At 47.2% G+C, this 24,109-nt stretch overlaps 1 protein-coding gene across 1 annotated transcript in view; it reads left to right on the top strand.

Annotated features, from left to right (window-relative positions):
* The window catches only part of ATP9A (ATPase phospholipid transporting 9A (putative)), a 138,812-nt gene that overhangs the window by 44,791 nt on the left and 69,912 nt on the right, over window positions 1-24,109 (top strand). The window contains exons 8-13 of the mRNA XM_003904604.5: window positions 1,331-1,411; window positions 2,999-3,074; window positions 15,179-15,255; window positions 17,332-17,492; window positions 20,406-20,548; window positions 21,573-21,685. Coding sequence (XP_003904653.2) covers window positions 1,331-1,411; window positions 2,999-3,074; window positions 15,179-15,255; window positions 17,332-17,492; window positions 20,406-20,548; window positions 21,573-21,685 — 651 coding nt within the window. The remainder of the gene's footprint in view (window positions 1-1,330; window positions 1,412-2,998; window positions 3,075-15,178; window positions 15,256-17,331; window positions 17,493-20,405; window positions 20,549-21,572; window positions 21,686-24,109) is intronic.

The raw sequence follows: 24,109 nt of genomic DNA, 5'->3' as shown, positions 1-24,109 counted from the left end.
TAAGCAGTAACTTCATTCCCGCCTTGGCCCAACCCCTGGCGAGCATCTTTCTGTTTTTCTGTCTCTATGAATTAAACTACTTTAAGTTCCTCCTATAAGTGGAATCACTTAGTTTTTGTCTTTTTGTGACTGGTTTATTTCACTTAGCATAATGTCGTCTTCCAGTTTCATCCGTATCGTAGCCTGTGTCAGAACTTCTTCCTTTTTAAGGCTGAGTAATATTCCATTGCATGGACAGACCACACTTTATTTATCCATTCATCCACTGATGCTTGTTTGACTTGCTTCCACGTCTTGGCTGTTGTGAATAATGCTGCTTCATACATGGGTGGACAGATGATCATGTCATGTCCCTGCTTTCAGTTCTTTTGGGTATATACCCGGAGGTGGAATTGCTGGATTATTTGGTAGTTTTCTGATTAATTTTTTGAGGAAGTGCTGTGCTATTTCCATAGCTGTTACACCATCTGACGTTCCCAGCAACAGTGCACAGGGCCTCCAGATTCTCCACCTCTTCATCATACTTGTTTTTGTTTTTGTTTTGATAGCCATCCTTATGGGTGAGAGGCATTCTTACTTGCTTTTTCAGCTCTTCCTAGAGGTTTATACCGAGTAGATGCCCAGTAATCATTTGTTGAATGAGTATTTTCTTTCTTTCTTTTTTTTTTTTTTTTGAGATGGTGTCTCACTCTGTCATCCAGGCTGGAGTGCAGTGGCGCGATTTCAGCTCACTGCAACTTCCGCCTCCCGGGTTCAAGCGATTCTCCTGCCTCAGCCTCCCGAGTAGCTGCAATTACAGGCACGCACCACCACGCCCGGCTAATTTTTTTGTATTTTTAGTAGAGACAGGATTTCAACATGTTGGCCATGCTGGTCTCGAACTCCTGGCCTCAACTGATCCGCCCACTTCATCCTCCCAAAGTGCTGGTATTACAGGCATTAACCACCACGCCTAGCTTGAATGAGTATTTTCAATGGTACAGACAAGTCTTGCAAGCCAGAATTTAGCAGAGGAGGATCTGCCACTTTCCAGGGTATTCATAGGTGTGTAGTATCACCCCATCAAGTCTGGAAAGTGCTGGGTAAACATAGAGAAACAAGGGTCTTCACTGTACAGTCTCTCAGGGTGTCTCGAGATACTGTATGCGGTGACTCCTAAACTTACTTAACAGAGGACTTTCCTCTTGTTTCCACCTTCCCTGTAATTTTAAGGGCCTGTTTGCTGTGTGTGGGAAATACAGTTGCTTTTTAAAAATAGTGGATGCCTCCTGAAGTCTTGAATTGTGAAGTGATTTTGTTTTGACTCCCGAATGTGACTTCTGTTGAACAGGACCTTCTTCAGATTCGATCGTATGTGTACGCGGAAGAGCCAAATATTGACATTCACAACTTCGTGGGAACTTTTACCCGAGTAAGTGAGCTTACTTCACACAGGATCCTGTCACTGGGAGTGTGTAAGGGATGAAGACTGAGAACTACTGATAGTTCTTTGTCAGGAGGTAGTTTTATGCCGGGTGGGGACGTAAAGAAGGCACCACCTTGAAAGCCAACGTATTGTTTCTCAGTAAGGTCGACACAACTAGAATTTTCTTCCAACCTTGGAACGGCTTGAATGACCCAACAACTTAGAGCCAAGCTTTGCTATAATTCACATGAATGCTGACGTCTGAAAGCAGTTTTTCTTTCTCTGTCCTTCAGATGGATCTATGTCCTCTGTTTTTTTTTTTTTTTCTTTTTTTTTGAGACGGAGTCTCGCTCTGTCGCCCAGGCTGGAGTGCAGTGGTGCGATCTCGGCTCACTGCAAGCTGCGTGTCCCAGGTTCACGCCATTCTCCTGCCTCAGCCTCCTGAGTAGCTAGGACTACAGGCACCTGCCACCATGCCCGGCTAGTTTTTTGTATTTTTAGTAGAGACAGGTTTTCACTGTTAGCCAGGATGGTCTCAATCTCCTGACCTCGTGATCTGCCGGCCTTGGCCTTCCAAAGTGCTGGGATTACAGGCATGAGCCACTGTGCCTGGCCTTTTTTTTTTTTTTTTTGAGGCAGTCTCCTTCTGTCGCCCAGGCTAGAGTGCAGTGGCATGATCTCGGCTCATTGGAACCTCTGCCTCCCTGGTTCAAGCGATTCTCCTGCCTCAGCCTCCTGAGTAGCTGGGATTACAGGCATGCATCACCACGCCTGGCTAAGTTTTTGTATTTTTAGTAGAGACAGGGTTTCACCATGTTGGCCAGGCTGGTCTCGAACTCCTGACCTCAGGTGATCCACCCACCTTGGCCTCCCAAAGTGTTGGGATTACAGGCGTGAGCCACCGTACCCAACTTTGGTCATCTTTTATTCATACAAATCCTATCTGCCGTTTTCATAATTTTTAAGCCACTTCCAGACCTTTCAGAAGAGAAATTAAATTTGGATTTAATTTGTTTTAGGAGGCCTGGTGTGGTGGCTCACACCTGTAATCCCAGCACTTCGGGAGGCTGAGGTAGGCGGATCTCCTGAGGTCAGGAGAATTGCTTGAACCTGGGAGGTGGAGGTTGCAGTGGGCCAAGATCGCGCCACTGCACTCCAGCCTGGGTGGCAGAGTAAGACTCCATCTCAAAAAAAAAAAAAAATTATTTTAGGAATATGGGTCGACAGATTTCTAGAACCCACATTACATTGTCCACGTTCTCTTTCTATAAGCCACAAACAAAGTTGCCCTGCAAACAGCCTAATTGGTTTGCTTTTACGTTTTGATTCTTACCGTGTAAAACATTTTTCAGTGCTGAGAGGCCCGCGCTTCTTAAATCACAGGCCAACTTTTTCACGTATTTCTGTGGGAGATGAAAACCCCAAGGGCAATGGTGGAAGAGCTCGGCCCTCCCCTCATGGTGGAGCCGTCGGCTTCCAAACCGGGCCCCCAGTTTCCTCAGGGGGATATCGCGAGCGGACCAGGCTAGAAGCTGCCTGTGGATTCCAGGGAAGCCATGCGGGGTGCACGTGTGTCCGTTTGGTCTTTTCCAGGAAGACAGCGACCCCCCGATCAGCGAGAGCCTGAGCATAGAGAACACGCTGTGGGCTGGCACCGTGGTCGCATCAGGTAAGACGCCGTTTCGAGGAATGTGGTAGCAATTTGAAAAGGAAAGAAAATCCTTTCGTAATTAGAATAATCATCTGTCAGTTGGTAAAAGGAGTGCTCGTTCAAATGGCATTTTCCACTTGTTCCGACACCTCCAGGGAATTAAACTGACATCTAATTGCAGCTCGGACACTTAGAGACGCCTGGGGGAGAAGCTGGCATGGCCTGTGGACCTTTTTGCAGCGTCCACGCTGGGAATAGCTGTAATTGCCTCTTCAGATTGACATTCTAATCTGTCCCAGAGCTGGAGGCAGCCTGGATGTTCTGGCTGGAGGTTGTGTTTGTAGGGTATGTTGCGCTGGGACTGCCGGCACTGGGGCCCTCGGAAAGGGCGTGGGCCTGATTGAGCTGGAGCTTCTGTGTTTAAACACCAAGAGGAAGTGGATATTGGTGCTTTTCTTTTTCTTTTTCTCTTTTTTTGAGACAAGGTCTTACTCTGTCACCTAGGCTGGAGCACAGTGGCACAATCTTGGCTCACTGTAACCTCTGCCCCCCGGGTACAAGCAATTCTTGTGTCTCAGTCTCCCAAGTAGCTGGAATTATAGGCCCATACCACCACGCTGGCTAGTTTTTGTATTTTTAGTAGAGATGGGATTTCACCATGTTGGCCAGGCTGGTCTCAAACTTCTGACCTCAAGTGATCCACCCACCTCAGCCTCCCTAAGTGCTGGGATTACAGACGTGAGCCACTGCACCCGGCCCATTGGTGTCTTTCAGTGCCGGGATGACACTGAACCTGACTGCATGGGCTGAATATGACCCCTGATAGCAGTGGTTAACATCAGCGGCATGCAGCCCATGTGTCAGGCCCTGTGCTGGGTGCTTATGTGTGTTACACACTGCACTTAACCCTCCTAAAGGCACCGTGAGGGTAGTACTATTATTCATATTATGCCCATTCTGCAGGTGACGGAACTGAGGCTGAGTGAGGTTAGGTAACTTGCTCCGAGGTCACACAGCAGGTAAAAGGCAGAGTTGGAACTTGAACCTAGGCACTTTGCTCCAGAAACAGAACTTACTGTGTAGCCATCATTTTCTTACATTTTGTGATATCATTAACTTAATAGTATAATTAGTATTATAATTCTACTGCTGGTGACTTTCTGTCTTTACTATTAGAGGAATCAATTTTTTCCATTCTTCAAACATAGTATTCTCCATTCCCCACCATCAAGCCATTTTCCTCTGCTGGTTGCTTCTCTCTTTCATTCATTCATTCGTTCATTTTTTTTTTTTTTCTTTTGAGACAGGGTCTCATTCTGTCACCCAGGCTGGAGCGCAGGGGTGCAATCATGGCTCGCTGCAGCCTCTAACTCCTGGGCTCAAGCAGTCCTCCTGCCTCAGCCTCCCAAACAGCTGGGACTACAAGTGCATGCCACCATGCCCAGCTAATTTTTAAGTACTTTTTTAGAGATGGGGGTCTCACTGTTCCCCAGGCTGGTCTCAAACTCTCGGACTCACGTGATCCTTCTGCTTCAGCCAAAATGCTGGGATCATAGGTGTAAACCACCTTGCCTGTTCCTTCTTTGTCGCTCTTTAGTCCAGTAGACACTTGATTAGGATCCTGTGTGGCAAGGAGAGGGAATGAAACAGCACAAACTATCCCCAGAGTACCATGTGTCACCATCCACACATGCACTACTTAATACAAATAGGCAGAGATGCACTCTCCCTTGAGGTTTTTTTTTTTACCACATTTCATTTCCACTGCCTGCCTTTGTTTTCATCATACTTTGGAATGTCTCTCAGGCCCCCTGATGACTAAAGAGTGAGACATTCTGCACGGTCATGCCTGGGCCACGCCTGGGCGCAGCCACCCAGGGCACGCAGCATGCAGACGTTCACATCCCGCCCCTTCTCGCCACTTTCCACCCACGTCACTTGAACCAATTTTTTCCCACTTTCAAGTCATTTATTAACAAATAATTAATTACATTTTATTCTTTGATAATTTGACTGAAAAATAAGTATCTCATTCAGTTTGAATTTCCTAGATTACCTGGCAGGTGTTCATCTTTGCATCTGTCTGTTTTGTTTCTTTGTAAGTTACTAGTTGGCTTTTTTTTTTAAAAAAAAAAGACGGAGTCTCTCTGTCTCTGTCACCTAGGCTGGAGTGCAGTGGTGCCCATCTTGGTTCACTGCAACCTCTGCCTCCCGGTTCAAATGATTCTTCTGCCTCAGCCTCTCCAGTAGCTGGGATTACAGGTGTGTGCAACCACCCCCAGCTAATTTTTGTATTTTTAGTAAAGGTGGGATTTCACCATGTTGGCCAGGCTGGTCTCGAACTCCTGACCTCAGGTGATCTGCCCGCCTCGGCCTCCCAAAGTGCTGGGGTTACAGGCATGAGCCACCGCGCCCAGCCTACTGTTTTAATTTTGATTTAATTGCAAATATAGTTGAACGTCTTTCTACCTGTCAGCTAATTCTTAATATTTTGGTCTATCTGCTTTCCTTTGTAGTTCTTTTTCTCATTACTTTGTTAGAATGCCTTATAGAGGAAAGAATCTCAAACTTACACTTGTTGTGGATTATAAATATTTTTTCAGTTTTTTGTCTTTTGTTTTTGTTTGTGATGGGCTTTATTTTCTTTTACCATATGGAAATTTTAAATTTTTATATTGCCTACATTTTTTCATTTCATTTCCTGTCCTGTCCTGTCCTGTCCTGTTCTGTCCTTTCCTGTTCTGTCCTGTCCTTTCCTCCTCCTCCTTTCCCAGGCTGGAGTGTAGTGTCATGATCTTGGCTCACTGCAACCTCCACCTTCCCGTGTTCAAGTGATTCTCCTGCCTCAGCCTCCCAAGTAGCTGGGATTACAGGGCCTGCCACCACACCCAGCTAATTGTTTTTGTATTTTTAGTAGAGATGAGATTTCACCATGTTTCTCAGGCTGGTCTCAAACTCCTGACCTCATGATCCACTTGCCTCGGCCTCTTAAAGTGCTGAGATTACAGACAGGATTGCTGTTGGAAGGGCATATGCATTTTATGTTTTGATTCACCCAGCAAACTTGCCTCTTCTCCTGATAATCTTTTTTTTTTTTTTTTTTTTTTTGGTGACGGAGTCTCGCACTGTTGCCCAGGCTAGAGTGCAGTGGCGTGATCTCAGCTCACTGCAACCTCCGCCTCCCGGTTACATGCCATTCTCCAGACTCCGCCTCCTGGCACCTGATAGTCTTAACTTATATGTGTACCTAGCCAGCAGTGTGTTTGTCTGACTTTTTAATTTTTGCCCATGTGATAGATATTGGACAAATGTTAACATATTGATTTGCCTTTAGAAAAATTATTTGTACAAACATCTTCCTTTATTTTATTTATTTGTATTTTCTTAAATATATAGTGTGAATGGCCAGTTTGTGTACTGTGTCCATTTTTTCTGCTTATGGGCTTTTAAAAAATAATTTGTAAGAATTGTTTATGTCATAAGAATATTAATCTTTGGCCAGGCGCAGTGGCTCAAGCCTGTAATCCCAGCACTTTGGGAGGCCAAGACGGGCGGATCATGAGGTCAGGAGATCGAGACCATCCTGGCGAACACGGTGAAACCCCATCTCTACTAAATAGTACAAAAAAAAACTAGCTGGGCGAGGTGGCGGGCGCCTGTAGTCCCAGCTACTCGGGAGGCTGAGGCAGGAGAATGGCGTAAACCCGGGAGGCGGAGCTTGCAGTGAGCTGAGATCCGGCCACTGCACTCCAGCCTGGGCGACAGGGTGAGACTCCGTCTCAAAAAAAAAAAAAAAAAAAGAATATTAATCTTTTATTCGTTGACTTAATTGTAATGACTGTTTCACTTGATCTCATTAGTATTTTGGAACTAAAGTTTGCAGTTTTTATCTAGTCAGACCTATTGATGTTTTTTTCTTTTCAAGACAGGGTCTTGATCTGTCACCCAGGTTGTAGTGCAGTGACATGATCAGGGCTCGCTGCAGCCTCGACCTCCCAGGTTCAAATGATTCTCCCACCTCAGCCTCCTGAATAGCTGGGACTGTAGGCACACCTCACCACACCTGGCTAACTTTTTGTATGTTTTGTAGAGACGGAGTTTTGCCATGTTGCCCAGGCTGGAGTCTTTTGTTTATGGTTTCTGTTTTTTGTGCCATGCTAAGAAAATTTTCTCTGCTCTAAAATTGTAAAAATATCCACTGACTTTTTTTGGAGTGTTTATATAGTCTTATATTAAAATACTTGGTTTAAGGAATAGAGTTAGGAGAGCTAACTGGCAAGGGAATACTACCTCGGGTCAGACTCCAGGCTCCAGACCTTTAGGCCCAGTCTGCGTGTCTGGCCCTGTGTGAACAAGCAGCCTTATGGGGCATGAAAGTGTAAAATGAGGCTGGGCACAGTAGCTCACACCTGTAATCCTAGCACTTTGGGAGACCAAGGGAGGAGGATTGCTTGAGTTCAGGAGTTTGAGACCAGACTAGGCAATATGATGAAAACCCATCTCTACAAAAAATAAAACATGGCCGGGTGTGGTGGCTCATGCCTATAATCCCAGCACTTTAGGAGGCTGAGGCGGGCGGATCACAATGTCAGGAGATGGAGACCGTCCTGGCTAATACAGTGAACCCCGTCCCTACTAAAAATACAAAAAATTAGCCGACCTGGTGGCGGGCGCCTGTAGTCCCAGCTACTTGGGAGGCTGAGGCAGGAGAATGGTGTGAACCTGGGAGACGGAGCTTGCAGTGAGCCGAGATCATGCTACTGCACTCCAGCCTGGGTGACAGAGTGAGACTCTGTCTCAAAAAAAAATAAATTAAAAAAACAAAACAAAACATTATCCAGGTGTTGTGTTGTGTGACTTTGGTCCTAGCTATATAGGAGGCTGAGGTGGGAGGATTGCTTGAGCTTGGAGGTCAAGGCTGCAGTGAGCTGTGATCACCAGTGTACTCCAGTTTGGGTGACAGAGCAAGACCCTATTTATTATTATTATTATTTTTTTCTGAGACGGAGTCTTGCTCAGTCGCCCAGGCTGGAGTGCAGTGGCGTGATTTTGGCTCACTGCAAGCTCCGCCTCCCAGGTTCATGCCATTCTTCTGCTTCAGCCTCCTTAGTAGCTGGGACTACAGGCGCCTGCCACCAGGCCGGCTAATTTTTTTGTATTTTTAGTAGGGACAGGGTTCACTGCATTAGCCAGGGTGGTCTCGATCTCCTGACCTCGTGATCCACCCGCCTCAGCCTCCCAAAGTTCTAGGATTACAGGTGTGAGCCAGAACGCCTGGCTAATTTTTTGTATTTTTAGTAAAGATGAGGTTTTACTATGTTGGTCAGGCTGGTCTTGAATGCAGTGACTCAGGCCTGTAATCCCAGCACTTTGGGAGGCCAATGTAGGTGGATCACCTGAGGTCAGGAGTTCAAGACCAGCCTGGCCAACATAGTAAAACCCCGTCTCTACTAAAAATACAAAAAATTAGCTGAGTGTGGTGGCACGTGCCTGTAATCTCAGCTACTCAGGAGGCTGAGGTGGGAGAATCACTTAAACCCGGGAAGCAGAAGTTGCACCATTTTTTTCTGAGAGGGAGTCTTGCTCAGTCGCCTAGGCTGGAGTGCAGTGGTGTGATTTTGGCTCACTGCAAGCTCCACCTCCCAGGTTCACGCCATTCTCTGGCCTCAGCCTCCCGAGTAGCTGGGACTACAGGCGCATCATTGCACCCCAAGCCTGGGCCACAGGGGGGGAACTCTGTCTCAAAAAAAAAAAAAAAAGATACAATGAAAAGCAACACACTTTAGAGTAGAGGATGTCTGTGTCAAATGCTTGTGTCTTTGGGTGGAACAGAGAGGTGTTAAAGGTGATGAGAACAAGATGAGGGTAAAGTTGTCATGTCCTGTTTCATCTGGCGTAGGCGGGGCTGGAAATTCATGACTGCCTGTCATGTGCCTGTCTCCTTACTAGACAGCCACATAAATAGGATGTACTTCATTTTTTGTGGTCAGTTCACCATTTCTTCTTCTTTTCTAAACCTTTTGTGGAAGGATAGTACACACACAGAAAATCCTAAACATAGTGCTTGGTGGATTTTTTTTTCCTTCCAACTTTTGTTTTAGGTTTGGGGGTGCACGTGCAGGTTTGTCACACGGGCAAATTGCATGTTGCGGGAGTTTGGTGTACAGATGATGTTGTCACCCAGGCAGTAAGCATAGTACCCAGTAGGTAGTGTTCTCTGATCCTCACCCTCCTTCCACCCTGTGCTTGATGGATTTTAACACAGTTAACATTTGTGTGGCTAGCACCCAGATCAAGGAACAGGGTGATATCACTTCCCAGCCCCGAAGAAGCTCCCCTCCACTCCCTTCTAGCTCCCCAACACCCGCCCAAGGGTAACCACCACCTTGGCTACTGAAAATGTTAACATTTCAGTAATAAACGCATTTTCATATGCCAGTTTGTTTTTCCTTTTGGTGATTTTCTTCTTCCTTCCTCCTTTTCATGCAGCAAGAGCGCACCTGTTCTGTGCTGAGATCCATTGCCACTCCCAGTGCTGTGGTAGTGCCTTAAGAGACAGATGCCTATGCCCACAACATGGGATTTATGGTATATTGGAGGTTTAGGATGGAGGCCAGGCGTGGTGGCTCACACCTGTACTCTCAGCACTTTGGGAGACTGAGGCGGGTGGATCACTTGAGGTCAGGAGTTCGAGACCAGCCTGACCAACATGGTGAAACCTCATCTTTACTAAAAATACAAAAATTAGCCAGGCGTGGTAGCACGCACCTGTAGTCCCAGCTACTTGGGAGGCTGAGGCAGGAGAATTGCTTGAACCTGGGAAGTGGAGCTTGCAGTGAGCCGAAATTGCACCACTGCACTCCAGCCTAGGCGACAGAGTGAGACTCCTCAAAAAAAAAAAAAAAGAAATTTAGGATGGGCTATAGAAGAAATGGGAGAGAGTTTTTTTGTATTTCCTTTGAACCCAGTAAAAAGGAAAATAGTTGAGCTGAAAATGCAGAGAAACCTGAGGTGGAAGGAGCAATGTTGGAAAGGCCGCTTGTCAGTCTTAATCTCAGAGATGAGCAGTACTAATTACGTCTTCATCATCAGTTACTTTTAATCGACGAACTGTTTTGCTGCCATTCTCTTGATTTGGTCTCATAACATTACACGAGGACATTTAATGGGATGAGGCACTGAGCCTCAGGCTAAGCAACTTGCTCAAGGTCACACGCCTTGGAGAGGTCATCTCCTGGGAGGAGGAGAGTGGAAGGCAAAGTGGCATCTTGAAGAGGAAAGCTATTTCAGACAGTTCATGGGAGATGCCTTGTGGAGTTAAAGATCCCTTGTCTGAATTCCTCTCTGTGTGCTCGGTTATTTTGGGGGGTGAGTAGGAGAGAGAGAGCACAGCAGTGATCTGATGGCATTGCCTGCCCTGCCCCTTAGTCGGTGTGTGATTTGTAGTCAGTATGAGCATCTGGGCATTGACTGCTTCCTTAATTGGCCTCAGTTTCCCCTGCATCTCACTGAGTAGACATGTAATTGCCCTCTGATTCTAATGTAAACATAAGCCATTGCCTTCTAGTTCTCAACACAAGGAACAGCCAGCAAGAGTCATCTTAATTATGTGAGATTTCACTTCTGTGTTCCCTATAGGATGTAACTCCTGCCTCTCGGTTACAGATAACAGATAACAGGTCTGCTGTTACCTGTTGGAAGTTTTTAAAAAAAGAAAAAAGCTTGCCAAGCAATAATGAGATCCAGCTGCATCAGCTGGCATCAGTTTGTAGAAGATGTGGTTGCCATGGTAGCCAATGCAGGGCTGCAAGGCTGAGGCAGCACAAGAGTGATGGATAAGGGAAGGGATGGAGGAGGACCAGGGGCTTGGCAGAGAAGGTGGCCTGAATGTTACAGAGCCTAGGTTGAGGAACAGCCACCTCTTAGAAGGTGAGAAGAACTGGTGCTCTAGCCCTGTTCTTCTAGAAGAAGGGCTAGAGCACCAGTTCTTCTCAGGCTTTTAGTGGAGGGGGACAGGTTTGTTGGGTTTTCCCCCTATTGTGTAGAAGATTGATTTGTGGTCCTGCCTCTGTGCGTGAGTAATATGCAGCCACACTATGTGCACCTTGCCACAACAGTTTTTTTTTGAGACAGAGTCTCACTCTGTCACTCAGGCTGGAGTGCAGTGGTGCGATCTCGGCTCACTGCAACTTCCACCTCCCGGGTTCAAGCTATTCTTCTGCGTTGGCCTCCCCAGTAGCTGGGATTACAGGCGCCCATCACCACACCTGCATAATTTTTATATTTTTAGTGGAGACGGGATTTCACCATGTTGGCCAGGCTGGTCTCGAACTCCTGACCTCAAGTGATCCACCTGCTTCAGCCTCCCAAAGTGCTGGGAATATAAGCATGAGCCACCGTGCCCGGCCCACAACAGTTTGATAGTGCCTCCGTGGTCTATACCCCATTTGATGAGACGACTCCTCTGATCACATGCCCGAATATTGCAGCAGTATTTAATTACTATAAAAATTTCCAGCCGGGCGTGGTGGCTCACACCTGTAATCCCAGCACTTTGGGAGGCTGAGGTGGGCGGATCACAAGGTCAGGAGATGGAGACCATCCTGGCCAACACGGTGAAACCCCATCTCTAATAAAAATACAAAAAATTAGCTGGGCGTGGTGGCGGGTACCTGTAGTCCCAGCTACTCGGGAGGCTGAGGTAGGAGAATGACATGAACCTGGGAGGCGGAGCTTGCAGTGAGCCAAGATCATGCCACTGCACTCCAGCCTGGGCGACAGAGCGAGACTCCGTCTCAAAAAAAAAAAAAAAAAAAGCATTTCCAATTCCTGATTCTCGGGTTCAGCATTTATTTTGTTGTGGATGAGGAACAAAGGGGTCACAGTATAGCCCTGACCCCAAGGCAGCACCACACTGTTCCAGAGAGTCAGTAGAACTCCGTGAAATGCCTGACCGTGACCTCCTGGCCTTTTGGAGAAAGCAGATGGACACTGGCTGGGAGAATGGAAAGGGCTGCGTGGCCTGCAGGCTGCAGAGGGTGGGAGTGAAGAGAACCTTGAGAGCAAGGAGGGACTGCAGAGGTGACAGCAGGGGAAGGAGGGGACCAGAGGCCTAGGGGTGGATACTTTCGGGTCAACAGTTACAAATTGGGCAGGGGATTTAAAGGAGTGGATAGTGGCGGATGGGGACCATGGTGAGCTCAGAGCACGTGCCTAAGAAGTGGTTGTTCTTCAGCACTCACTGGGTGTAGCATGAGGAATGTGGACTCAATGTCATCAGATCTTCCACTCTTCCAGGAAAAGCCAGAGATCTCTTTTTTAAGATTTTTTTTTCTTTTTTTTTTTTCCTAGACAGAGTCTCAGTCCGTCACCCAGGCTGGAGTGCAGTGGCGTGATCTTGGCTCACTGCAACCTCCGCCTCCCGGGTTCAAGCAGTTCTCCTGCCTCAGCCTCCCAAGTAGCTGGGATTACAGGCATGTGCCACCACTCTGGGCTGATTTTTATATTTTTAGTAGAGATGGGGTTTTGCCACGTTGGCCAGGCTGGTCTCAACCTGAGATCTCCTGACCTCAGGTGATCCACCTGCCTTGGCCTCCAAAGTGCTGGGATTACAGGTGGGAGCCACTGTGCCTGGCCTCTTTTTTTTTTTTTTTTTTTTTTTTTAATAGGCAAGCTCCTGAATTTAAAAGGGGCCAGTTATTCAGAACCTTGAGAGCAACGTACAGACCAAGCCAATGCGCATCCGTTGTGTGCATCCTCTCCAGGTGGTGGCCTCACTGAGGACAAGGCTGGGGTTGGGATCTTGTGGAGGCAGAGCCTGTGTCCTGAGCACAAGAAGGCATGGGTTGGGAAAGGCCATTTTCAGCAGCATCTGATGGCATCAAGGTTGGCCAGGCCAGGTGTGGGAGACATCCCTTTGGGGTCCTCCTTGTTACTGGGGCCCTCTCTAACCCTGACCTCTGGGGATTGAGGCTGAGCTGCATCTGCTTAGGAGTGAATGCAGCGGTTGTGTGGTCATCCCAAGCTCAGCCCGGGCTCGACTCCCACTGTCCAGCCATCTGCTGTGGTGACAGGGGCCTGAAGGGAGGGGCTGCCTGTGTTCACAGGAGCCTGCCATCTGCCGAGAAGCCACCACAAGCTCTCCCTGGCCTGCCATCTGCTGGGAGCCTCCCTGGAAGGGAACTGCATTGTCCTGGAGAACATTGTTTGCCTGGCTGAGTGTGTTAGACCCTGGAAGGACTTCAGCGCCTCCTCCTAGGGCTCTTTGTCCAAGATATGGTCCCAGCGCTGCATTTGGGGGTGGGCTCTTTACCGCAGATGTGCTTCAGCCTTTTTGGATTTTTGTGTCTCCTGACAGTGGCATTCCTGAGGGTGAGGGGGAGAGAGCACAGAGAAGGAGGTGTTTTCTCTTTCCAGCAGAGACCAAATTGCTTGTATTCCTGGGATCTTCCCTGAGAGCTTGGCAGGGCTGGCTCCTTCGTGTTCCAAGTTTCGGCTCAGATGACGTGAACGGAGACAGTACAAACTGCCTACCCCCTCCACCTCCCGCCCCCCGCCCCGCCACCCGGTCCTGCCTGTTTCTCCACCTGACTTGACTTTCAGCCTAGCACCGCTCACTCCCTGTGATGCAGTATTTCTTGGTTTCCTTCTTTATTCTCTATCTTTCCCGCTGTGTTGATTTTCTTGGCACACACTGAGAAGGGGAGAGAAGTAAAATTTTGACAGATACTGCCAAATTTCTCTCCAAAATAGATCACACCAGTGTGCACGTCGGCCAGCAGTGTGTATGACAGGATTTACTTTCCCCGCTGTTGGCTAACCTTGGTGGTTCTCAGTTTTTTGAATTTTTGCCCGTCTAATTGGGATAAAAATGGTTTATTTTGCATTTTTTGATTATTTCCTAGATTGAGCATTTTCCTCTTGTTCACTGGCCATGTTTATTTCTTCAGTAAATTGTTGACTTTCGAAGGATTGATGCCTTTTCTTGTTGTGCCTGGGGGCTAGAAGGGGTGGGAGTTCTTAGGAAAGAGTTGTCCTTGGGACAGGCGTCCCCCAAATGGGTAAGTTAGGCTGAAAGGGATCAGGCTGAGCAGGAAGAATGTGCTCTAAAAAGAAGCATCTCTTTCCAAGTTTCCATAATAGCTGATGAAGGTAGGAATGTTCTAGGCACCTCTGGAAGCCTCTATGACCGGGGCACAAAGGGCAAGCCACCCCTTTCCCTAGTCTCCTTCCGTTAGAAGCCACTGGGTCCTGTAGACCAGCATTCACCAGTACAGGTTTTGCGGTAATGAGAAGGCTCTGGGTCTTCACTCTTCCATGAGGTAGCTCCTAGCTCGTGTGGCCATGAAATGGGCTAGGGAGGGTGGGCGCTGTATTTAATTTAACTGAATTTAAACTTAAAGGGTTTTCAGTGGTTAGTGGCTGTTCTGTTGGTCAGTGTAGCCACAGATCATTGGTTTGGCCCTTGGTTTGGCTCTAATGTAAAACCTGTGATGTTCTCATAGTGTGGCTGTTGGGTTTTGAACATGGTCTCTAGGTCAGGCGACGTGGCTCATGCCTGTAATCCAAGCACTTTGGGAGGCCAAGGCAGGTGGATCAGTTGAAGTCAGGAGTTCAAGACCATCCTGGCCAACATGGTGAAACCCTGTCTCTACTAAAAATACAAAAATTAGCCGGGTGTGGTGGCAGGTGCCTGTAATCCCAGCTACTCGGGAGGCTGAGGCAGGAGAATTGTTTGAACCCAGGAGGTAGAGGTTGCGGTAAGCCGAGATCTCACCATTGCACTGTAGCCTGGGCAACAAGAGTAAAACTCCGTCTCAAAAAAAAATAATAATAAAACCAAAAATTAGCCAGGCATGGTGGTGCATGCCTGTAATCCCAGTTATTCAGGAGACTAAGGCAGGAGAATCGCTTGAACCCGGGAGGCTTTCAGTGAGCCCATGTAGCGCCACTGCACTCCAGACTCCAACCTGGGCAACAGAGCAAGACTCTGTCTCAAAAAAAAAAAAAAAAAAAAAGAAAAAGAAAAAAAAGAAACCAGTCTCTCAAAAGGATCAGACTCTTCTGTCTGCAAGCCTGCCTGTCTCTGTTAATATTACTTTTCTTTTTTTTTTCCATTTTAGGTACTGTTGTGGGTGTTGTTCTTTACACTGGCAGAGAACTCCGGAGTGTCATGAATACCTCAAATCCCCGAAGTAAGGTGTGTACGAGGTCATGGGGTGCATTGACCAGCCGTGGGCTGGTTGGTTCTGGTGGGTGAGTGACGAGATATTAAAATAGGGACACCTAAGAGTGATATTTATACAGACATTATCTTTTTATGCATATGCGTGTGTGTGTGTATACACATAAATACATATACATACACATATATAATACAATACATAAACATGTAGTCACATATCTGTGGATATATGACATTTTTTGTGCCTTTTTTTTTTTTTTTTGAGTCAGGGTCTCGCTTTGCTGCCCATGCAGGAATGCAGTGGCTCGATTTTGGCTCACTGTAACCTCTGCCTCCTGGGCTCAAGCGATCCTGCCACCTCCGCCTCCTGAGTAGCTGGGACTACAGGCATGTACAACCATGCCTGACTAATTTTTGTGTTTACAGTAGAGATGGGATTTCACTGTGTTGGGCAGGCTGGTCTCAAGCACCGGACCTCAAGTGATCCTCCCGCCTCGGCCTCCCAAAGTGCTGGGATTACAGGCGTGAGCCATGGCACCCAGCATTTTTTGTGCTTTTAGGTTAAACTACAGAGCACGTGCTGTTTGCACGTCTTGTGTTTCAGCCTTCACATGCATCTCATTTCATCCTCATAACAGCCCTGCGAGTGCCGTGCTTCCTTTATCTGTGAGAAACGGCTTCAGGAAGCACCATGCCCTGTCCAGGCTACACAGTGAGGACCGGGCAGGCCTATGTGATTCAAACCGTGACCCGCCGTCCCAGCTTACCCCTCCTCCAATTTTTTTTTTTTTTTTTTTTTTTTTTGAGACGGAGTCTCGCTCTGTCGCCCAGGCTGGAGTGCAGTGGCCGGATCTCAGCTCACTGCAAGCTCCGCCTCCCGGGTTCCCGCCATTCTCCTGCCTCAGCCTCCCGAGTAGCTGGGACTACAGGCGCCCACAACCGCGCCCGGCTAATTTTTTGTATTTTTTTTTAGTAGAGACGAGGTTTCACCGTGGTCTCGATCTCCTGACCTTGTGATCCGCCCGCCTCGGCCTCCCAAAGTGCTGGGATTACAGGCGTGAGCCACCGCGCCCGGCCCCCTCCTCCAATTTTTAAGAGTCAGAACATTACAGAATAATGTCTTTTGTCAATAGCAGGAAGGAATCCTGTGTCTCCTAAATTTCCATCATGGTCACTCTACCATTAGACGTTACAGCCATCATTACAACGATAAAATCGTTTGTTTAATGTTTTAGCCTTATCCTGGGACATATTTCTGTGAAGTTGTGGATATGATTTGCTACTTTTTAAAAGACTATACATGAAAATAAGTGTGTTATTATTAAAATAATAATGTCCAGGGCCAGGCGCGGTGGCTCACACCTGTAATCCCAGCACTTTGGGAGGCCGAGGCAGGTGGATCACCTGAGGCCAGGAGTTGAGACCAGCCTGGCCAACATGGTGAAACCCTGTCTCTACTGAAAATACAAAAATTAGCCAGGTGGGGTGGCAGGCGCCATAATCCCAGCTAATCGGGAGGCTGAGGCAGGAGAATCGCCTGAACCCAGGAGGTGTGAGCCGAGATTGCGCCCTTGCACTTCAGCCTGGGTGACAAAGCGAGACTCCATCTCTAAATAAATAAACAAATAAATAATAAAATAATAACATCCATTAATGCACCACCTAAAAATTAGGTTTCCACCGCTGGCGTGTGCCCCAGACTTTCAGGCACTACCGAGTTGGTGTTGGGTAGGGTGCTCCGAGTTTAGGATCTGAGTCATTTTACAAGGCCACGGCACTATGCAGGGTGGTAGAGGCTATGCAGTGCACAACCAACCAGCGCAGCAGTAACTCTCTGAGATATTTCCAAGAGTAAATCTTCGTTAGTCGTAAACATTTGTTTGAATTTTCAGAATTCTCTGAGTTCCCTTGGATGCCTGTTATGAACTCCAGCCCATGGAAGCACAGTGTTCGTAGACCAAAGATACGAGGATCGATGGGTCCCACTGTCCTACCCGGGGTAGAGGTGTTTGTGGGGGAAGGACTGGCTCTCTGGCAGGCTGTGAGTTGCTCCAGCTAATCTCAAGCCCCGGTTTGTGCTTCGTCCCACAGATCGGCCTGTTCGACTTGGAAGTGAACTGCCTCACCAAGATCCTCTTTGGTGCCCTAGTGGTGGTCTCGCTGGTCATGGTTGCCCTTCAGCACTTTGCAGGTCGTTGGTACCTGCAGATCATCCGCTTCCTCCTCTTGTTTTCCAACATCATCCCCATTAGGTAAGCAGGCGACAAGCTTGAGCTTGGCTGCCGTGACGTCTTCTTCTCTTTACTCTTTCAAAGGTGATAATTCTGTGGCTTTTGTTATTATTATTATTATTATTTGAGATGAAGTTTTGCTCTTATCGCCCAGGCTGGAGGGCAGTGGCACTATCTCGGCTCACCGCAACCTCCACCTCCTGGGTTCAAGTGATTCTCCTGTCTCAGCATCCCAAGTAGCTGGGATTACAGGCATGCACCACCACACCTGGCTAATTTTCGTATTTTTAGTAGAGATGGGTTTTCACCATGTTGGCCAGCTGGTCTTGAACTCCTGACCTCAGGTGATCTGCCTGACTCAGCCTCCCAAAGTGCTGGGATTATAGGTGTGAGCCACCACGCCCCTCGGCTTTTAAAAGGAGCAGATCTCTTTGTAGAGTGAGAAACAAAAGCAATCAGAGTCAGGAGTGTGGACCACACTGAGGCTTAGCACCGGAAGATCACATTCCTCCATAAGCCATCCTTTCTTGAATCAGGGATCTTTCCTTGCCTTGAGCAGTCTATTCTAGGGATGCCATTTAGAACTCCTGTCATCAGCCACCTCTGCAAGGTTGATAGTGGCTGTTGGGACTGCTGTGTTAAGAAGGATTCTGAGCCTGAATATGGGCTCAAAGGGAAATGGTGGTGTGATTGACAGCAGTGTCTGCTGTAGATGTGCAATGAAAGCTTGGTGGCACATGCCAATCATTTGCCTACCTGATTTGGAGGTTGAATAAATGGTTATTTATTTATTTTATTTTTGAGATGAAGTCTTGCTCTGTCGCCCAGGCCGGAGTGCAGTGGTGCGATCTCAGCTCACTGCAGCCTCCACCTCCTGGGTTCAAGCGATTCTCCTCCCTTAGCCTCCCGAGTAGCTGGAATTACAGGCTCCTGCCACCATGCCTGGCTATTTTTTATATTTTTAGTAGAGATGGTGTTTCACCATGTGGGCCAGGCTGGTCTAGAACTCCTGACCTCAAGTAATCCACCCGCCTCAGCTTCCCAAAGTGCTGGGGTTACAAGCATGAACTACTGTGCCTGACCTGGTTTTTTAAAGTGATATAAATAATAGATTTTCATAGTAGAAAAAAATGAAGACCTGTATTAGCAAAAGAATAAAACATAAATCACCTCTGCTCTCACTACCAAGTGATAATCATTGTTAATACTTTGGGATATACTTTTTTCTAGAGTGCTTTTGATTTTAGAAAAAGTGGATTTTGGTCTACCAAAATCTGCTTTTACAAAAAAATTGGAGCAGAGTGTGTTTTGAATAACATTTCTCATCACTTGTATGGGTGGCGCATCATTTTTTAGAGCTTCTCTGTGATGTGGGTTAGCAATCTGCTTTTCCCCATATTGTTCTATTTGTACTTTCCCCCCATAATAATCAGTAAATATTAAACTACGTATCTTTTTCCCTGAAACTTTCAGTGCTTATACTCTCTTTTACACTTGATATATTATCTTATATTTTGTCTTGCTGTTTTGCATATTTAGATCATCTTGGTGAGAATTTGTCTTTTTCTGGGGACAGAGATTGTGGTTTTGTGTAAAACAGTGTGACGAAGAGAGGGGGATTGTGCCCAAGTCAGTGTGCTCTGGATGGTGGATTCAGAGGATAAATACATCCATGTTAGTGACTTGACTGCGAGCCAAACAAGTATTCATGGTGTGATCTAAGTGACACAGTAGCCTTCAAAGTTCTGTCTGTAACGTGAGTAAAAATTGGTGAATCGACTCTTCATATGGCCCAAGGCTAGCCAGTAAAATGGCAAGCAATTTGATTAGTTTATAGGATGATCAATTAATTTGAAGACTTCTGTTTACTTGGTGCAATAAAATTAAATTTCAAAATGAATATAATACATACAATGGAATAGTTTTCAGCCTTCAAAAGGGAGGAAATTCTAATGCACCTTGCAGTGTGGGTGAACCTTGAGAATGTTATGCTAAGCAAAGTAAGCCAGACAAATAAACCCCCCAAAAAGCCAGAAAAAGTGTATGATTCAACTTACATGCAGTATCTAAGTTAGTTAAGTTCCGGCCAGGTGTGGTGGCTCATGTCTGTAATCCCAGCACCTTGGGAGGCCAAGACAGGTGGATCGCTTGAGCCCAGGAGTTTGAGAACAGCCTGGGCAACATGGTGTAACCACATCTCTACTAAAAATACAAAAAATTAGCCAGGCATGGTGGCACATGCCTGTAATCCCATCTACTCTGAAGGCTGAGGCACGAGAATCGCTTGAACCTGGGAGGCAAAGGTTGTGGTGAGCTGAAATAGCACCACGGCACTCCAGCCTGAACAACAGAGTGAGACTTCATCTCAAAAAAAAAAAAAAAAAAAAGTAGTCAAATTCATAGAAACGTAAGTAGAGTGCTGGTTGCCAGGGGCTGCTGGGGCTAGGGTTGGTGGGGAATGGGACGTTATTGTTGACTGGGTGTGGAATTTCAGTTTGGGAAGATTGGAGTTGTGGAGGTGGATGATGCTGATGGCTGATAACAATGTGAATTCAGCTCAGTACTGTAGAATGGTAAATTTTCTGTTGTGTATATTTTACCATAATTTAAAAAATGAATATAGCATCAAAAACACATTAGCTTAAGGGATCAGTAATTTTTCTAAAAGGTGAAGACGGAAACCACTACCCTTTCTGTATTTTAAGTGACTTCAGTCCATAACCTGAGCTTCGGAACAATAATGGATTTGTTCTGTGTGTGACTTGACGGTGGTTCTGGCTCTCGCTGAGTCTGCGTTCAGCTCCGGCAGTATGTGTCTGCAGGGAGTGAGTCCGGATGCGATGGCACTAATGTGTTTAGAGTCCATGTTTTTATAAAGATACAAGGAGCCTTACATCTGTCCTGTTAACCTGTTTGTCCTGGTTTTGTGACTAGTTTGCGCGTGAACCTGGACATGGGCAAGATCGTGTACAGCTGGGTGATTCGAAGGGACTCGAAAATCCCCGGGACTGTGGTTCGCTCCAGCACGATTCCCGAGCAGCTGGGCAGGATTTCGTACTTACTCACCGACAAGACAGGTGAGCCGCTTTCTGAGACCTGCACAGGATTCGCGGTGAGAGAAGGTGCCTGAGGGCTTTGGCTGAGACTCTTGGGCTCTCTCTGGACTTAGGAGAGATGCGTGTTGCTGCTATTTTATTCTCCTCATCTTTTGATGAAGATTCTTTGGTGATAAAGATGATGATAACAGCAGCAAACCCTTACTGAGGGCGAATTATGTGCAGAGGACAGTTCTGGGGAGTTTCAGTGTGGTCACTCCTTCAGTCCTCACCTGAACTTGTGAGTTAGGTAGTGTTTCTGTCCCCCTTCTGCAGATGAGGAAATGTGGCCCAGAGAGGGTGAGTGACTTGTCACCGGCGCATAGTAGCCGAAGTAAGCTTTAACTCAGGCAGTCAGGCCTGATCTCTGACCACCCCCTGATACTGCTACACAGCGTAATGCCTGTCAAGACATTAGGCTATCATAGTGGTAAAGCGCAAGGATTGGGAGTGGGAAGATCTGGTTTAAGCCTCATCTCTACCACTTAATGTCCATGGGGTAGAAGGGAAGCTAATGCGAAGATCCTGGGCAGCTCACCAAATCAGAGAAAAGTGAGGTTTCTGGAAGGAGAGCAACCAGGAAAGTTCGGGACAAGTCAGCATTAGGACCCTCCAGGTGGTCTCTGTAGGGCTCTGCTATTAGGGATGTATCTTTCTACTCAAGGGTCAGAATCCTTCAAGATAGAATCTGATTGCTCCAGTGTGTCATTTGTCACCCTCTTGGCCAACGGAGTGGGCCAGGCCCCTGATGGACAGTCCTCTTGGACCACCTTAGGGAATGGGCATGGTGTGGTTAATTTCCCCTGGGAAACCTAGGAAGCTGTTTTCAAAAGGGGAATGGGATTCTACGCAGGCAAAATGCTACAGGTGTCTACCCCAGCAGGGACAGTGCTGACCGCAGTGTGTGACATACAGGAAACTCTCCAAAGACGGCAGCTGTCATTACTATTAATAATAACAAACATCCGGAGAGACAGGCCGGCCACTCATTTGTCTCGTGTTTTAGGCACTCTTACCCAGAACGAGATGGTTTTCAAACGGCTCCATCTCGGAACAGTAGCCTACGGCCTCGACTCAATGGACGAAGTGCAAAGCCACATCTTCAGCATTTACACCCAGGTAAAGCCTTCCGTTTCAACACCCAAAGCAATTCCTTGACATTTTTTTAACAGCTCTATTGAGATATAATTCACAATAGTGTACAATTCACCCATTTCAAGAGTACAATTCATTGTTTTTCTTTAAAGCATATTCAGAGTTGAGCAACTGTCACTGCAATCGATTTTATGTTCACCCCAAAAAGAAACCCTCTACCCATCAGCAGTCACTCGCCAATACCTCCCTTCTATACCCATGACACCCACACTTCCTTTACACTTTGAATAAAATTGCATTTGGGGTCCTTCCTCATCTTCTGGGCTAATCTGCTCCACTGAAGTGCTAATGGACATTAGGAAAAACCTGGGAGAAAATTGTATGCCCAACAGATAGAACCAGAAGGAACCTGCTGGCTGATTATACTTCAAGTTTACGACCATGTTGATGTTTTCCCTTTCCCTGGCTATGAGCCAGAACACCAGTAACAAATGGTCTGCTTGTGAAATAATCATGACGTTATTGATTACCTTTGGTTTCTCATCTACATTCAACTCAACAATCATGTTGAAGAAATTAGTTTATCAGAGATGACTTGCAGCTTATCTGTTCCTGCCTTTATTTTTCCTACCAAGTTTTCCAGAACCAGTCATTTTTCAGAGAAAATACTACTGGCACATATCCTCCTATTCCTAAAATGTTAGACCGGTGGGTCCCCATCTTGGCGGTGTGTCAGAATTGCTGGTGGTGGTTCAAAACAAAACAGAACAAAAACAAGATAATTTATTTGGGCTTGATACACTGGAGATTCTTATTCATTAAGACTTAGGGCAGGGCGTGGCTTTGGGTTTTAAAAGCAAGACAGACACACTCCTTGCTAATTCTGAGGCACATCCAGTGCTGAGCCAGACCACATTAGACCAGCTCCATGTTGCAGCACTTGTTTGGAGATAACAAGGGAATAAGGAGGTCATATTTTGCTTAAATTCATCGAAATAGAGACCTTTTCCATAGTCAGAAGACCAGTAAGAAATATGAATGAATTATCCCTGTATACAGGTTAAAGGCAGAATCCCTGAATACTTCTTGATATGGTCATAATTGACATTTAATTTTCTGGAACATTTGTCAGTGGGCTGGATTGCCAGGCTGTCTCCTGAAAACGGCAGAGCAGGGGACAGTGTGACAGTAGGAGTAGATGTTAAGTTAGAAGAGCTGACTTGACACAGTTCGTGCCATCATCTACAACCAGCAACAAAGACCTTGTTGCTGTTCCAGGCTCCATGGGGAGGCGTCATGGCTGGTCTCCAAATGGATCCATGGACCTTTTTCAAAGATGTACTTTAGCACTGTTAAGAAATGACGAGGAGCTTCCCTGGACAGGGAGGATGAGCCGCACAGCCCCCGTTTCCTTTCTGTCTCTCTGACCGTCTTCCTCTGCGTGGTGATTCGGGGTTGGTGTCTCTGGGGCTCAGTGCTGGACCCTGCTATGTTGCTCCCCGGATGGCCCCTCACCCTGCTTCCATCGCTCCCTGGATGCTGATGGCTCTGTGTCTATCTCCATCTCTAGGCCTGACCTGGAGCTTTGGATTATAACATAGCTGAATGTTTGACATCGCTGCACGTGGCTCCTAAGGACGCTATACCTGGGACTCCTCCTGACTTTCTTCCCTCATCCCTTAAACCTGTTCTCTCCCAGGGCTCCTTGTCTCAGTGCATGCCACGCCCTCCTTCCCAGTACCCCCGTCACCCCAGCTGACAGCCACTGCCCCTTCTCCAGTACCTGCTCCCACCCGATCACTAGATCACCCCTTCGGCCTTTCGTTTTTTTTCCTTCTCCCTTTCTTCCCTTCCCCTCCCTCCCCTCCCACATCCCCTCCCTCCCCTCCCACATCCCCTCCTCTCCCCTCCCCTTCCCCTCCCTTCCTTCTTTTGTAACAGGGTCTCACCTTGTCACCTAGGCTGGAGTGCAGTGGTGCAGTCACAGCTCACTGCAGCCTCAAACTTCTGGGCTCAAGCGATCCTCCCACCTTAGCCTCCCAGGTAGCTGGGACTGCAAGTGTGCACTGGGTATGCACCACCACTCCTGGCTAATTTGGTTTCTTTTTTATAGAGACGAGGTTTCTCACTGTATTGCCCAGGCTGGACTTGAACTCCTGGGCTCAGGTGATCCTCTCACCTCCCAAAGGTTCCCAAAGTGTTGGGATTACAGGCATGAGCCACTGTGCCCAGCCACCTTTGGCGTTTTGTCTTCATCCCTTCTCACTCACTCAGCAAGGTGACCCCCTCCCTCGCCTGTCTGCCATGACCCCCTGCACAGTAGCTGCCCGGCTTTCCTTCTTGCTCTCCTCTCAGGAGCGTGGGAGCCTCTTGGTACCATCAGCTCCGTGGCGGGGCCTGAGACTTCCAGTGGGATCCAGCCTTAGCCTTCATCCCCTCCCCTTTCCC

Source organism: Papio anubis, chromosome 16 (assembly GCF_008728515.1).
Source record: "Papio anubis isolate 15944 chromosome 16, Panubis1.0, whole genome shotgun sequence".
Classification (NCBI taxonomy): Eukaryota; Metazoa; Chordata; class Mammalia; order Primates; family Cercopithecidae; genus Papio; species Papio anubis.
The sequence above is the reverse complement of the archived record's forward strand: the minus strand, read 5'-3'. Positions and strand labels throughout refer to the sequence as shown.